The 16,243-nt window shown below is 43.0% G+C and overlaps 1 protein-coding gene across 10 annotated transcripts in view; it reads left to right on the forward strand.

Moving 5' to 3' along the window:
• Positions 1–16,243, forward strand: part of CHL1 (cell adhesion molecule L1 like) — a 155,375-nt gene that overhangs the window by 66,392 nt on the left and 72,740 nt on the right. For 2 of the 10 annotated variants that reach the window (XM_033132129.1, XM_033132136.1), the window contains exon 2: positions 4,630–4,802. The exons of the other annotated variants lie outside the window; for them this stretch is intronic. In XM_033132129.1, coding sequence (XP_032988020.1) covers positions 4,800–4,802 — 3 coding nt within the window. In that variant the 5' untranslated portion in view covers positions 4,630–4,799. The remainder of the gene's footprint in view (positions 1–4,629; positions 4,803–16,243) is intronic. 10 annotated transcript variants of the gene reach the window in all.

Raw genomic sequence — 16,243 nt, forward strand, 5'->3', positions numbered from 1 at the left:
CTATAATGAGAAATAGTTCTTTGCTGCAATGAAAAAAGGCCATTACTACTATTCAAAAGGGAAGTTCTTAGTCTGAGACGAACACTTGTGTAAAGATAAACTTACACAAAAGGAAGCTTGTGTTTGTACAAACTAAACATTATTAGCAATAATATAAAGATACTAATAATTGAATATATGCATCGATGCCAAGCCATTTTTAAGCATGTTATATTTTATCAACTTTAATCCTTAAAACACTATTATTCCCTTTCAATTGATGAGAAAAGTGAGAATTGAACGTTTAAGAAAGTAATTTATGTTCTAAAAACTAATAATCAGAGGAGTGGGGGTTGAAGACCTGCCTGCAGGACGCCAGCATCTAAAGCACCTGTTTTTCCCATTCTTTTAGAAAGTATTTAAAAATAAGTCATTGCACGTACACTGTCATGTTTACTTTTATATTTCCCCACTAACCGACACTGTTGTGAAGGTAAAGATTGTGTCGTTTAATTCACCACTCTATTATGAAATAGATTGAGTTATTAAATGGATGTGACAGACGGTGAGTGTACACCATAGCTCCTCAGTAAAATACGTTGAATGAATCCCCTTGAGTTGTGAGGCGGCCGTCCTTAAAACAGGAAGGTCGTGTTCCTCCTACAGAGTGTTTGCAAAGGTTCGGGACAGAGAGGGCAGAGTTCGAAGCCTGCTTGGAAGAAAGTTGGTGTTTTATCAAGTTTCGTAGTGTCGTTATAACTCTCTGACCATGAGGTTGAAATAAGAGGCAATAGCGAGAGAAAGCTCGTGCCCGGGAGGGTTGATGTGAGTGACCTACCCGGCCTTACGCACAGGGCGTGAGAGTGTGGCCCTGCTTTCGTTCCAGAGCATTGCACGAATTCGCTGTAGACTTGCTGAAAGGACTGCATTTTCTGCACCCATGTTGTCTCCTGTAGGAGCTGGAGATAGTAAAGTTTCTCACCTCACAGGATTGTTATTACTGAGATTAAATGAATTACGTGTAAAATTCATAGCTCAGTGCCTGGCATGTAGTACGTGTTGTGTCGTGTGTATGACGTACAGTCATTCCAAAGCATCATGTCTGAGATGCACTGAAGGTTTACTGATCTGAAAAATGTGTATCAGCTTGAAAATTGAAGGATGTTTGATAATTATGGTTTCCCAGCCCTAGAATTAAATTATTATGTTCACCAGCGAGGATCATAAAGGATTTCCAGAGAAAATTTACATTTTAAGGAAGCAAAATAAACCACCAGGATTAATGGCAAGTGCCCAGACTGCGAAAGGAGACTTTACTGGTCTGTATTGCGCACACACAACGTGAAGACACTTCATGTGTCTGTTGGCAGAAGCCTGTGGCATGGACCCTCAGGGAACGTCTCATTCTCGACTGCGTTCACAGTCACCCATTACATTTATCCTTTTAGGACCCAAATTGCTTGCATTTCAAACTATAATCACTGTAATTTTGATTTATTTCTCTTACCTTATGCTGTGACAATTATGTTAAAAATGTGGCATTCGGAACTTGTGTGTTTTTATATTAGGACTTCAGAGACGATAAATACCTTGTTTGTGTGACTTCATTTCTAAATGCGCTTATTCTCCATCTTTGAGTTTGCTCATTTCCTCGTGTTGTCTTTGACATGACATTTGGAATTCTTACAGGAAATAGAATTAACTCAAAAGCCAGGAAAGCAAGCCTGTGACACATTTGTTTGTTTTATGATGCAAATGTTTGGCTTTGCTCTTTCAACATCTTTCTTTCCTGTAACCAGGATTTTTAGTTACCCTTTACAGATTTTATGTTTGTGCATGTTACGTGATTATCTTACAGTGGGGGCATTTGTGTTTATTTCAGGAGGCAGAGACATGGTGTGTGTGGGCGTCTGTGTACATGTGTGCATGCACGTGTGTGTGTGTGTGTGTGTGTGTGTGTGTGTGTGTGTGTGTGTGGAGGAAGCACGATTGCTCTAGTACTTCCTTAACTCATGACTGAAACTCTTGTTCTAATTCCAGGGAGAAATAAAGAGCTCTTCAAAATTAAAATACTGAATGCTTTATTCATCTTCTTTGTGGAAATTAGTCCAGGAAGCAAATGGAAATTACAGGATTATCTGAAACAGAATTACTTCGCCTAACTTCTGTGTATGTGGCCACTGCCTTCTGTAATTCCAGACATTCTCCCTGGGATGCTTTTCCTTATGGCCCGCAGGACACCCCACTGAAATCATTTAGTCGATGTCCCGGTTCCTTCCACAGCCCCCACGGCGCTAAGTGGCAACTGATCTGGGAGCTGTCATGTTTGGAAACTCCTGTGATGCCGTGAGTTAATTTCATACCTGTCACGGGATCTTTGCTGGAGATCCCAGAGGGCCCCTCGGTGTGTCACAGCTCTGCAAGCTACACGTGAGCTCCTTTCAGAGCAATGACCCATGGCCACTAGATCTTGTCGCAACATATGGCGACACCTGTCACCAGGTTTTGTGACTGGCATAAAATGAACCTGTTTTCCTCTTTGATTTGCTGCTATTTTTTTATAATATCCATAAAAACAGATGAAGAGAAATTGTATTTGGAAGCTGTGTGCTGTCACGTGCAAGGAGCACAGTGGTCGGTCGGGAGTCTGGACCAGTGGACAGACTGTGTCTGCAGAGGGGCACACACCGTCCATGAGGATGTGTGTGATGGATTTCTGAGTAGCTGTCTGCAAATCTCAGACAGGAAGTAATGTTTTAGTGCCCAATCTCCATCAAGGATAGAAACAAAGGCAGGATTGACGTTCTTTTGGGCTTGTGATGGAAGAAAAATTTAGGAGGCTTGGGCTTCAGTTAGGAGCTTGCCCTTGGCTTTCAGATTGTGCCAAGTGACCGTGAGTGTTCTCTGATGTCCTCCACATTTCTCAGGGCTCGACCTGATGGTTCTCAGGGGACATGCCGTACGTTAACGGCATTCAGAAGTATGACAGTTAGTGAGAAGAGTCGGCTCGGGATGCTTGGCCTTTCCATCCTGAGCAATTTATCAGTTGCTTCTAAAGGACAAGCACAGAGAAGTAAACAGCCAGCTGTGACTCTGCCTTAGTGACACAGTAGGAGTTTCTGAATCAAGCGATTTCTCCATGAAGAAAGCATCTGGTCTCTAGCATCACCATACGATTTTTTGATCTTACACACCATTTTGCATACCTTTAGCTTTTTAAATGTTTATTTTAATTGGGGGCGCTGGTTTCTATAGCAGGTCTAGTTCCCTCTTGCTGATTAAGTGAAATGTTTCTTAGAGTCTGTGAGTCTGAATATTCAAGTGCAATAAAGAACAAAGACAAATGCAGTTGTCTTCTTTTTTCTCTGTACCAGTTCTGAGGCCCAAAGGCAGTTGTTCTTCTCCAATGTGGACCAGTTGCTCTGAATTCTGGAGTGATCAATTTTCCGTGGCATTTCTTAAGTGGTCTTCATTATTCAGTGCATTCCCTGGGAAAGGATAAACACGAGCCCTTGTTGTTTGGTTTTGGCTGCCGTCCTCAGAGGATGGCGGAGATGGGATGATTGAAGGTGGGAAGCAAAGATCTGGGTTTAAAACAATGGAGACAGGAGAAGACAATACTAGAGACAGAGAGGACGGCAGCATTGTGAGATCCCCAGTGGGCACTGGGGTTCAAAGGCTGCTCAGACGTGATTAATTGATGCTGTAAAACTGAAATGCTGAGCCGGGGATATCGCACAGCAGAGTTCTCTTGGAAATGTGTTAATGCCTTTACTTGGCAAGCATTTCTATTTTTCCTTACTGAGTGTAAAACCATTACATGCAAATATAGATCTTTTTCCATATTGTCCTGTGTTTCTGTTTTTTGTTTTCTTAACTGCCAATTGTGGCTATGCTGGGATGAAAATCAGGTTTCCACTGGACCAAAAGAGAACCAAAAAGAAAGAAGAAGGGGTCTATACTGATATTGGTCTCATGGAATATCTTTGCTAAGTCAGGATCAAGATAAAATTTAAAAATAAAACACATGTTTAAAACTATTATTGGTAGACTAAAAACATTTATAATGCCAGCAACCAGGATGCCAGTTTTGTACCTGAAAGAATGGAGGATTTTGCAGGGGTTTTTCAAGAAACTGTGGTATTGACATGAATGGTATCTGAGACACATTCTAACAAAATATGTCAAGAAAATGGAACAGCAATCTCATTAAACATAAATAAAATAACCCGTGACAAATCATTTTATTCTCAACAGCAAACTGAGGACCTGCAATATGATTCTTATGAGGAATGGAGGATAATGTAATGTAAGGCGTTGTCCTTACAGAAATTCGGGGTGATCGTTGTTCCTGTAGGGACATGTCCCGGGCAGTGCTGGGTGCTTAGGGGTGTCATCCCCGCCCTGCCTCCCCACAGTGGCCAGAATGACCCTCCCCTTTGTGACGACTGAACACAGCTCCAGACCCTGCAGAATATCCTGTGGCAGGAAAAACCCTTCCCTCCTCCCACCCACTTGAGAGCTACTGGTATAAAGGCATTCTTTCTTCTTTTGTCATAATATGCATGTTCTTAAAAATCAGCATTGATCGGTGACTAATAAAGGCATATTTAGTGTATGAGGTCATGTCTTTACATATGTGTTTTCCAGATGACTCCCACTCATTGGTGCATCCACTCACATATCATTCAGCAGTTGTTCACTGTGCACCTATCATGTGCCAAGTACTGTGCTCAGTGTGTGTCGGTGACATAAGAATCCTGCCCTTATGGTGCTCACCAACGATGGCTAGAAGCTGAACAAAAAGAAAAGCAGATCTCATGGTAAGTGCTTTGTTGACAAAGCAGGAAATGAGGAGGGCGTCACTGGAGTTACATTAGGTTAGGAGTAGGAAGGACTCTCTGAAGTGACATTGAAGGGGACACCCGTGCAGTAGGAGCCCAGCAAAGCCAGGCGTGAATGGAGCAGTCATCCATGTTGACCTGTTTCTGTGACACACAGGCTCATGTTAGGAGTAGACGGAGATGCCCATTTGGTGACATGGTGACTTGTCTGTATGTGGGACACTGGAGTGTTTGTGTGGAAATCATTAGGAACGGCTGCCAAGTCATGGACAAGGCATCGAGCCTGTAGAAACAAGGTATTCCCTCGTGTGACATTGCCGGGAACACGGGGCCACTGAAAAGCAAATGGGAGCCATACACACCTTCAGATGCCCTGCAGTGAGAAGAGGAATTCCTCCGAGAAATGCCCGGTGTGCTCTCCACCTCCCTGACCATGTATGTCACGGGGGACCAGAGAACACCTGCTGCGGTACATCCCAATTGGACAGACTGGCCAGGAGGCGGGGAGACAATGTTTGTCCTGAGACGACAGCTTCTCTGTCACCTCCACAGACCCACGGCTCAGGCCGCTCTCATTTTTCTGTAACTTTGAATTGGATTGAAATGCCCATTTTAAGGTAGGCGTAGCTATGAGTAAGCTAGTTTGCATTTGGATAATGATATGTGCCCGTGGTAATGGAACAAAAATTAAAACTATAAACTTCTGAGTATGTGGATTCATGTGTTACTCCATTAGTAGCAGATAATGACGTGAAGTACAGAATATCGCGGAATCTATTGTCAGGCTCTGACAATCACAATAATGTAACCTGATTCGGATGCTCAGAATGTTTCCTGTATGAACAGAAGTCCTAGATAAGCCACTAGCGGTAGGCTCGCCTTTCAAAGGCAGCTCGGAGTAAGGCTGTCTGCAGGCGTGACTGAATGTTAATTAGAACCGTGGCTTTGTTATCATATCGGCACCTTTTTGCGAGCTGCTGGATCCGGCCTGCCCTTTAGGCTTCTTGATGAAAAGCAGAATTCCATGAGGTACAGAATAAGATCTCTCTTACTTACTCAGGGAAGATACCGTGACAGCTGGGTGACGAGCATTTTAGTGAAATCGGATGAAGTCCCTCCCACCATTTTCTCTACAGAAATCCTGGGCATTTGAAAGGAGTGTCGCCAGACAAGCCAAAGTATATTTTTATACTGCAATTAAGTAATCGAGGACAAACTTCAGTACAGTCGGTGGGGACGTGGTCAGGTGGATAAAGGGCCCGAGACGATAATTGTTCCAGCTCGTTCCTCCTCGGTTATGCTGTGCACCAGTTAGAAGCCAGTCTCCCGAGTCCAGCTGTGCCCTGGGGCACCAGCGCGACTCTCCACAGCTGTGACCGCAAATTATTGCGACTCTGCCTTGGTTTACTGAATTGTAAAGGGGATGTTGACGTTCCAGAGCGGTTGTGAGGACTAAATGAGAGATGAGATGCGAGCGTACCGTGCACACAACACAGCCCGTGCTGCTAAGTGACAGCTTCATCATCAGCAGGGTTTATTCCTCCGGAAGTGGCGTAACCACAGCAACGGGACCCCAGGTGGTCACTGCTGGCGGGGACCCTGCCTTGGTGCTTGAGGTGGGGAAGGAAACGGATGCCGTGAGAGGGACCAGTGTTTCGGGTCTCGTGATGACTTGTATTCAGGTTTCCCCACTAAGTTCCTCTCCTCCCACTTTCATAATTGAACATGAGTATAATAACGAACAATAATAGACAAAATCCATAGCGAACATAATTCATGAAGTTTGTTACCCCACGTTCACCATCCCGGTTGCATGTTAGAGACCCTTGCCAAGGACGGCACCCGTAAAGCACATCTGAGATGCCCCGGCCCCCGGTTCTCACCTTCAGCACCCAGTGTGTCTCCTGCATGGTATTTACCACAGCCACTCATTTCTTCATGTGTCTTTTCTCTCTCCCATCATCACAATGTGAGTTCTAACAGGAGGGTGATGAGTCTGTCCCTGGTCACCAGTTGTATGCCAGGCACACACAGACACTCAGTAACCTATACATCAGGTTTTGAAGATCCTTTCTTTTCCTTCAAACCTTAATTGTCACTGGGTGGACTTACACCTGGGATTGTCCCCTACCTTCTCTTTATAAACCTGTGCTGGGCGGTAAGAGCAGATGGCATCGTGGTGACTTGTGATGGAAATGTGCTTTGGGGAGATGAGGGATGCTTCGCTCGGTCATTTTAGAATCTACCCTAAAATTTCTTCTGCAGGGTTTAGACTCGCCAGTTTTGGTTTGATATGTGTAACTCTTTGTGTGTACGTCCCATGGAACTAACTGGGTTTGACAAGAAATGACTTAGTTTCCTGATAGTTTATTAGGATGTGTGCATCCAAGTGTCAGATGTGAAAAAGGACCATTTTGTCCTGGTGGCTTGTAGGTCCACTTTCTGCTCGTGTCCTACAGCGACCTTAATTTTACTGGGTTCTGACCGCTTACCTCCTCCTCAGAATACAGGAGAAAACAAAGGAAGACAGAGGGGACCGAGTCCAAGCACTTCGTACAATTAGCGTGTTTTCCTCCAAGGAGTTGCTCACTAGGATTTCACCTTCACTTTCCTTTGGAAGGTGTCGGTCGTCTAGTATCTTCTCTGAGTCCAACTGTCACAGTAAATCCTTGCAAATGTTAGGTGCCAAACAGGTTCAGATTTGCATACACGGTTTCCATACGCAGACCTACAGTTTCCAGTGTTGCCATCAGGTAATTAGCAATTGGTTACAGTTCGCTGCTAATGAAGCCACGGGTCCAGATTTACGGTTCCTGTGAGTCTCTCTTGGCCCAGTTCCCTCCCCACAGATCCCGCTCTGCCTGGGCTGCTGTTGCACAAATGCTGTTTGTCACCGGAAGGGGCCATGGAGGAGGATGTGAGTGGTTCCCTGCCACCCCCTCTCCTGGTCAAGGCTGTTTGTCAAGTGCAGGGTGTTTTATCTTTACTTTCTCTGTGTGTCAGGATCGTCCACAGGGACAGAGAGTAAATACTTCTTTAATCCACAGGACCGTCTTTATGTGGAGGAGGCAGGTTGTTTATAAACAGTTTGGGACAAGCTTGATTGTTGAGGTGGGAAGTTTTTAGACAATATTTGGACTTTTAATCAATCTAGTCTCATTAGAGGAAGAGTTGTCTTTGTTTCTCTCTTTTTTCTTTTTAAATCACATCCCTAGTGTTGTTAGCCTTCTGTGCTTTATTTCCTTTGTCCCATTCTTTTGGAAACCTTTAATCAGCATTCCTTACTATGGAAAACAAATCAAATGGACAATTTGAAGTGTGATCTAGGGGAAAGGTGTGAACTAGAAGCCTAGCATTGAAGCAAACACATAACAATATCTTGACATCATTTATTTTTCCTTTAATTTATTGGTATTAACTTCTTTACAGAATACTGTTTTTCATTTAAAAGGGAGTTGTGAAACAAATACCGTGTTTCCCTGAAAATAAGACCTAGCCAGACAATCAGCTCTAATGTGTCTTTTGGAGCCAAATTAATGTAAGACCTGGTCTTAAATTTTACTATAATGTAAGACCAGGTCTTATATAAGACCTGGGCTTATATTAATTTTTGCTCCAATAGATGCATTAAAGCTGATGGTCCGGCTAGGTCTTATTTTTGGGGAAACACGGTATTTGCATAATACTTTGGAGATTGAACATGTACTTGCTGCAAAGTTCATTTCTTTTTACCAATAAGACATGAAAACTTGATTCATGCTTACTTTTGTGACTGTATTTATGGATAATATGTCTCTTAATCTTCTATTGTGGATTAAGTCACGTGCTTTTATTTTGAAACTGACTCACAAATATTGGAGATGCTATAAAATCTACCCATGAAAACGTTACAGCTGATTCTCATTCCTCACGGAGGTGGTTTCTGCCCTGGAAAGCTACCACAGACGCTGACTTAGGGACCCGGACCCACAGCCTGGGTACAGAGTTGGGTTTCTACCAGCCTCTGGTCACAGCACTTTCATCAGCAATCAATGCCCAGCCTTGTTTTAGGTTTGTTTTTGTTTGGTCACCTTGTTGCAGGTACATTGTTGCTTCAAGAGCGGGGAACTCCCAGCCGCGGCACCGTGACTCGTTCCTGAGTGAAACTCACCTGAGGCCACGTCCCCTCACGGCCATGAGAGCCCCTGCTCCTAGGACCCCGTGCAGCAGACAGCCCTGCACTCAGACAGTTTTACACAGCGAGCCGTTTCCGTAGGGCCATCCCAACAAAAAGCTTACAAAGGGGAAAACTACGCAGACCAAGAACAGGACACTTCCTTTCCATGCGCGGCTGAGAGAGGAGGTGGAACCAACCACCTGCTCAGCCTCCGCTGGGGACGAATGTGTCTGGGCCGGGTGCATGTCTGAAAGGGGCTGTGGGGACTGATTCGGGGGCTCCAAACAAGTTCTAGCACTTAGGTTCATGTGCAAGTACGAGCCCTGAGAAGCATGAGTGACCAGCAGGCTGACAGGTAGGTTGGAAGAGATGACACGGGTCCTCTGAGTCATGAGTGAGCCGCCAAAAGGTCTTGCTTTAGCGTTTCTGTCCATCCCCTTCTTTATTTGTTTAATGGAGTGACCAGTTGTCATTCCGCATGCCTGCTGGTGTAATTCAGGAGGGAGCCGTGTCTTCGTCACTGTCCACTCCCAGCCCCTAGCCCCGTACCTGGACCGTGGACGTTCGGGTAGCGCTGGTGGAGGATTGCGTGACCCCCTCACCCGGTCTGAGAAACGAGCCGTGCGGGGCTGCAGCAACCCACAAATGCCCCTAAGGGGGCACAGCTGTAGCCACTGTTCACATCATTTGTAACAACATGGTGATTGGCACTTTGATTAATTTATAAATGATATATGCAGTTTAACACATTAATGTAGGACCTTCTTTTGCTGTAAAAGAAGGATTGCTGTTTTATGCCTGAGTTTAAATGTGTGATGAATGAGCGGATCCCCCCAATACAAAGGCAGGAGGAAAGGTCTGTTAACAAAAGAAACTGTTACTTTGCAGCTCACAATCAGAAGGACTTTGAGCCTGTTTATATCCTGGGAAACAATGTAAACTTGTAACAGTTGACACACATCTGTTTAGGGCTATTTCCTTATTTTGATACATTTGCTCTACCTGCACATTTTCGTTTTTGTGGTCTCTTGCCAGAAAAACCTGGTAAATGGACTCAGTTTCCTTCGTGTTCTTGTTGGTTTTGTTTTCTGCTTTTTCCTCATCACCGGGAAGGAATATCCAGCCTTGGGAGGGAAGCCCCATGCCTCTCAATGTGAAATATATAGAAATGGATAAAACTGTGGTGGTGCCTTTATTCTCCCTCCCTTCTTCCTCCCTCCATTCCTCTCTTCCTTCCTTTTTCTGTCTTTCTGGGGTGTTGTAGCTGTAAACCGATTTTACTGAGTCATCTCTGTTTGTAAGGCACACTTTGCCGTCCGAGGCCCACCCCAGACCTAACAGGCTTTGGGGAAGAGCGGGACCTCACATTTCTGGGGAGGGCCTGTTAGAGTGACGCGGAGTTAAGGTGAGGGTGTCCACAGAATGACTTTCCTTAAGTAAACGGTTTCCCCCAAGATGGCTATGGAAGAAGTTGAAGAGCACACAGCATTTAATTTGAGAGTCCAGTGCCCCAAAGCCGCAGAAGGAGCAGCTGCTTAAACATATTTGCCCTTTGACTAAGGGGCAAAAGTGCCGAATGGGGAGAAAAGGGATTTACATGTGTTAAGCTTAAAAATAATACCACCACCACCTGCAAAAACACACTAACAAGGAGAGTGAGGTTATGATAAGGAAGGACGTGGACTCAGAATTCAGATGTTTGTTCTTTAAAAGTGTGGGGGAGGGAAAATAATTTTCCTTCTCCCCTCCTGGGTTTGTGGCTGAGACCCCCCTGTAGTGAAAGACAAACTAATAGGAGAAAAACAAACAGAAGTTTATTAGCATGTGTCCATGGGAGCTAGCCGGGAAAACTGAGCACCTCTCCAAAATGGCCCAAGCCACCCCCTTATACCTTCTTCAGCGAAGGACAAAAGAATGACATGGGCGAGGGGGACGGCCCATTATGGGGTGACCAGGAAGAGCACGGGAAAGAGTAAGGTGGTTGTACAGATTTCGGTTGTTGCTTCTACGTTGATGAGAGTTGATAGAGATTTATCTGCTAAGGTCCTCTGCCCATTTTCTGAACAGATCGTTAGGTGTTTTGATGTTAAGTTGTGTGACTTCTTTATAATATTTTGGATATTAGCCCCTTACCAGATGTATCATTGTTGAATATCTTCTCCCTTTTAATAGGCTGCCTTTGCTTTTTGTTGATGGTTTCCTTCATTGTACAAAAACTTTTTAGTTTGTTTATTTTTGCTTTTGTTTCCCTTGCCTGAGATGTATCCACAAAAAATATCACTAAGAGCGATGTCAGAGGGTTTACTGCCTGTGTTTTTTTCTAGGAGTTTTATGGTTTGGAGTTTCACATTTAAGTCTTTAATCCATTTTGAGTTTCTTCCTGTATGTGGTGTAAGAAGGTGGTCTAGTTTCATTTGCTAGCATGTATCTGTCCAGTTTCCCATCACCATTTATTGAAGAGACTGTCTTTACCCCATTGTATATTCTTGCCTCCTTGTTATAGATTAATTGAACATATAGGCATGGGTTTATTTCTGGGCTGTCGATTCTGTTCCATTGATCGATGTGTCTGTTTTTATGCCAGTACATGCTGTTTTGATTACTATAGCCTTGTAGTATGATTTGATGTCAGGTATCGTGATACCTTCCACTTTGTTCTTATTTCTCAAGATTGCTAAGGCTATCCGGGGTCTTTTGTGGTTCCATATAAATTTTAGGATTATTCTAGCTCTGTGAAAAATGTTGCAGGTATTTTGGTAGGGATTGCATTGAATCTATAGATTGCTTTGGGTAGTGTGGACATTTTGATGTTAATTCTTCCTATCCATGAGCATGATCTATGCTTCCATTTATTTGTATCTTGTTCAATTTTATTCTTCAATGTCTTATAATTTTCCCAGTACAGGTATTTTACTTCCTTGGTTAAATGTGTTCCTAGGTATTTTGTTTTATTTTTTGGATGCAATTGTAAATGGGATTGTTTTCTTAATTTCTCTCTCTGATAGTTCATTATTGGTGTATAAAAATGTAACCAGTTTCTGAATATTAATTTAGGTCGTTAGCCCTAATTCTCAAAGTACAGAGGACGGTCAGCCAGCTTTGTCAGCACTCATGCCGTCCCCAGAGTGACGATGAGCCAAAGGAAGTTACAAGCAGTTTATACATTTTTCTTAATACCAAGAAATCATACTTTGTATTTTATGACTTGAATAGAATAGGATTGCTATTTAGGATTTGTAGTGTCGGGCTTAAAATTTGGCACTCGTACATCTGTTAGACTGTTTGCCCCAGAAGCCTATACGTGTGTTATGATTTAAATAAATCCCACCTGGATAACCTCTACTTTGTACATAAATAGTATCTCCCTAAGAAGCCTCAGCTTTCACTGATCACTGTTATTTGCTTACGTTGCACCTGGAAGTCTTGACTTCACAAGAGATATATTTATATAAACCACAAATTTGAAGAGAAATTAAGTCTAAAGTTTCAGTATCACTGTATGGCTTTTAGCATTTTTAAACAGTAAGTTGCCTTGGATGCTCTTGCCTCATGAATGGAAAAACAAATGTGGGCACAAAACAGAAAGGATGAAAAGTTAACAAATGGTAGTAAAACAGTATAGACAGCAAACCAGGAGGGGGCTGCCCGACCTCTGGACCTGGCGCCTCCCCGTGCAGCTCTGTCCCCCGCGAAAGCCTCCCTCAGTGTCTGTCTCGTGTGCTGACTGTCGATGGCATGCGATAATGATCACGACCTGCTAGTCACTGTGCATCCTTCAGTGCCTTTTCGTGGGAGAAGAAAGTAGCCAGACTCAGGTGCCAGTTGTTGGAGTTTATTCCTTAAGGCCGTAGGTTTTATGTGAAAGTGTCACTTCTTTAGACTTGCACAAGCGTCTCTGTGGACAGCGCCTCCGTACAGAAGGTTTACAGCACATAATAATTTCTAATGTTTGCATCCTGACTTCATCCAGCGTTTTCCTTTTGTCAACATTGGGCTCTGTTTGTAGATACTGGTAGTTTCCAAGACTTAGAGGAAGATGAGGGTTTTAGTTCTCTCATATCTTGGCTGCCAGGTGCTGTGTGATAATCTGATACCTGATGGTTAATACTTAGTAACCATCACCTGTACACACGAGCTGCTGCACATGTGCACACACGCACGCCGATACTGCACACGGGTAGACCCTCTATTCCATCAGCTCGGTGGAGTGCCAGCTGTTAAAGCTTCGAGGCTGGTTGCTAGAACGTGGCAAGAAAGCCTCCCTGAGGCAGGTGTGACAGTGCCTTGGCTGCAGGATTCAGCTGCCCTTCCGGCTGGTCAGGAGGAGGCTCACAGCAGGACCCGTGGAACCGCAGGCCTGGATACAGGGGCTCGTCTGCAGGCCATGGGGCTGGCCTGACATTTGCGTTGCTCGTGCAAGGGCGCTTATGTCTGGGCAGACATTTCAGCGAATCTTCCTGTGTGCTGAACACCACGTGTCTCACTGTGGAACATTGATTACAGTGATTACAGTGATTAATAAGCCAGATGATCCTTTGAAAAGTAAAGACAGCTGAAGTTCTTGAAGTGGCCAGTTTTGCTACATTTGATTAGAAATTTAGGAGTTTTGCTCAAAATCTTTCTAGTATTAGCTAACCACACTATGGGGTAGCTTAAAACTCAGTCACAGCTACACATTCTATGCTGATGTAATCTCAGGTGAATCTTAGAAAATGTAACACGTTGCTACTAGGGGCACCTGTCAGACCCACTAAGAGCTCTGAATACAGTTTGCCTCAAGTAGACGGTGATCAGGTTAGTGAGATTCACTGAAGGTTCTCTTCCTGTCAGCCTTTATTACTGCGGCACGCCTACATGTGTTTACACCAGTGTTTTACCTGTTCAAATCCACATTTACTTTAATAGGTAACTCAGAAAATTAAATTTTTAGTTGTCTTTCGATGAATGAGAAAAGAAGGGTATTTGGGGTTTTCTTGACCTTTTATATTTATGCAGAGTGTATTCTTTTGTGGACATGTTATGAAATTCACTGATTCATTTATTCAGGAAGATAGATTGGTGTTTCCTACATTCGAGGCGGGCACAGGACCTGGCCCCTGCCTTGGGAAGCGTACAGCTTCACAAACATGTGGATGAGGCAGGTGCAAAAACCACTTGTGAGCCTTGTTTCATTTTTATTTGTAGAATACGCTCATTAAAAACATTCCATTAATAGCAAAAAGTAGAAAAACAGCTGAAAAACATCCAAAACTTAGGTATACTTTTAAATCCGTTCTTTGTTGTTTTAAAAAATGTAATTATCATAATAAAACATTTTATACATAACTTATTATCCTTTAAAAAAAATGTCTTGCTTATGGTTGATTTTTATCATTGGTTTCCAGACTTAATGGGTGGGATTTTCACATGGTGTTTATGTCATTGGCCTATTAGTGGGAAATAAAAGAGCTTTTACCTTACCTGGAAGTACCCCATTTCCTCTGTGGGAATTCCTTTCTTGGTTCTGAACAAAGTTGAAATATATAAAGAATAAATTCAGAGGAAATAAATAGAGGGGGTAGTGTTTGAACAACAGGAGAAAAGTAGTGAAAGAGAAAAAAGATTCTGCAAGTTAGCTTTGATCTAATCGCCAGCTGCGTATCAATAGCTCATTTGTTAAAAGTTGTTAGAAAGCTTCTGTAATTTTATGTTTTCTGAAGTGGGGCTGGTGGTGGAAAGAGGAAAGGGAGCTGTGAGGGTACTTTCTGTAACTCAAGACCTATTTCCTGAAATCCCTGTTAGTTGTAGTAGTTCAGGACTCGCTTGTAATTTCTCTCTTCCATATTTTGCATTCTTAAATTTTAGAAAGTTTATTGTTTGATTATTTTGGATGGGAATATAATTCACAAAGGTCTTGACTCAAATTAGAAGTGATGGAAACTTCTGGTTAAAGTTCTAGGTTATCTACTTGCAGATAATTTTTTTCTCTGAAGAAAATGTTCTTACTGTATTTTAGCCAATTCTTCTACAAAATATTAGTCAAGAACTTATGAAATTAATCAGTAGGAAACTTTCTATAATTTCTCTATACACTTCTTAATTTGATGTATTTTCTCCTAACTTTATTATAACTGATAGTAAATAAATATCTTTAAATCTTGATTATTATTTCCAAGTGGTTGTATGTATAATAGTTAAATGCAATAGTTCTAGAAAGATATTCCATGGGTTTTAACTTCAACCCAACCTTTTAGTTGTAAGGCCTTGGGCATTGTTTCAGTTTTGTTATGTATAAAATGGACGTCATTATTATCATATATCTACATCAGGGAGAAGAGAGAATTAAATGGGCGGTCCATATGTAAAAGCAATTATGACACGTAAGATCCGCTCAATAAAGGTCAAATGCAGGCTGATAGCTGTTATTATTGATATCGTCTAGTTAACAGTGTTCACTGGTGATGGTTCATAAAGCAGTTTCTTCCACAGTGGATTTTGACAAAAATCACACACACACACACACTCACACACACATTCTCATAATCAAATAAGTTTGTGAAAACCTGAATTCAGCAAAACAAAATTCTTAGCCTTTGTATGCTACTGCACATTGAACATTTGGAAAGATACCCACAGCGTGTGGGTTGCGGTCGGCTGCCCAGCTCTCCTTCTGGGAAGCACACTGACCCAGTGGCGCTGGGGGTGGGGCAGGCGCGTTTCAGGAGGGCAGGTCTTCAGGGTCCATGCTTCTGACACGACATGCAGGACCCGACTGCCGGCCACACAACACACACATCATCCCGGGCACACATGCCACCTGGTTGGGGTCCAGTAGTTACAGGAATGCAAACATGTCTTCTGTCTTACGAACCGACCTTCAGAACTCCTCTAGGAACAGAGGCTCATGGTGACGAAAACTCCTTAGAAGGTTTGAGAAGTGGGTACACGAATTTATACTTAATGTAAAAATTCACTGAGCTCCACACTCAAGTTTTGTGTACTTTAGTACATCTGTGTTGTTCCTCAGTTTGCAGAAAATCCCCTAGGTGGGCATTAAATGGGTGGTCCACATGTATGTACGTAAGGTGTCTTGTGACAAATGGTTCCAGACACAACTTGCGTGCCGGGATGCAAGGTTGTCCTCTCATCCCTGCAGTAAGTGACCTTGGTTTGGGGGGTTTTCTTCTTTTTACTCTATTATGAAAGAATTTGAATTGGATGTCATTTTAGCGTCGACGTGGTAAGAATTTTGGAAGTATAGGTAAATAAAGGAGAAAACCAAAAA

This window comes from Rhinolophus ferrumequinum, chromosome 17 (genome assembly GCF_004115265.2).
Source record: "Rhinolophus ferrumequinum isolate MPI-CBG mRhiFer1 chromosome 17, mRhiFer1_v1.p, whole genome shotgun sequence".
NCBI classification, from domain to species: Eukaryota; Metazoa; Chordata; class Mammalia; order Chiroptera; family Rhinolophidae; genus Rhinolophus; species Rhinolophus ferrumequinum.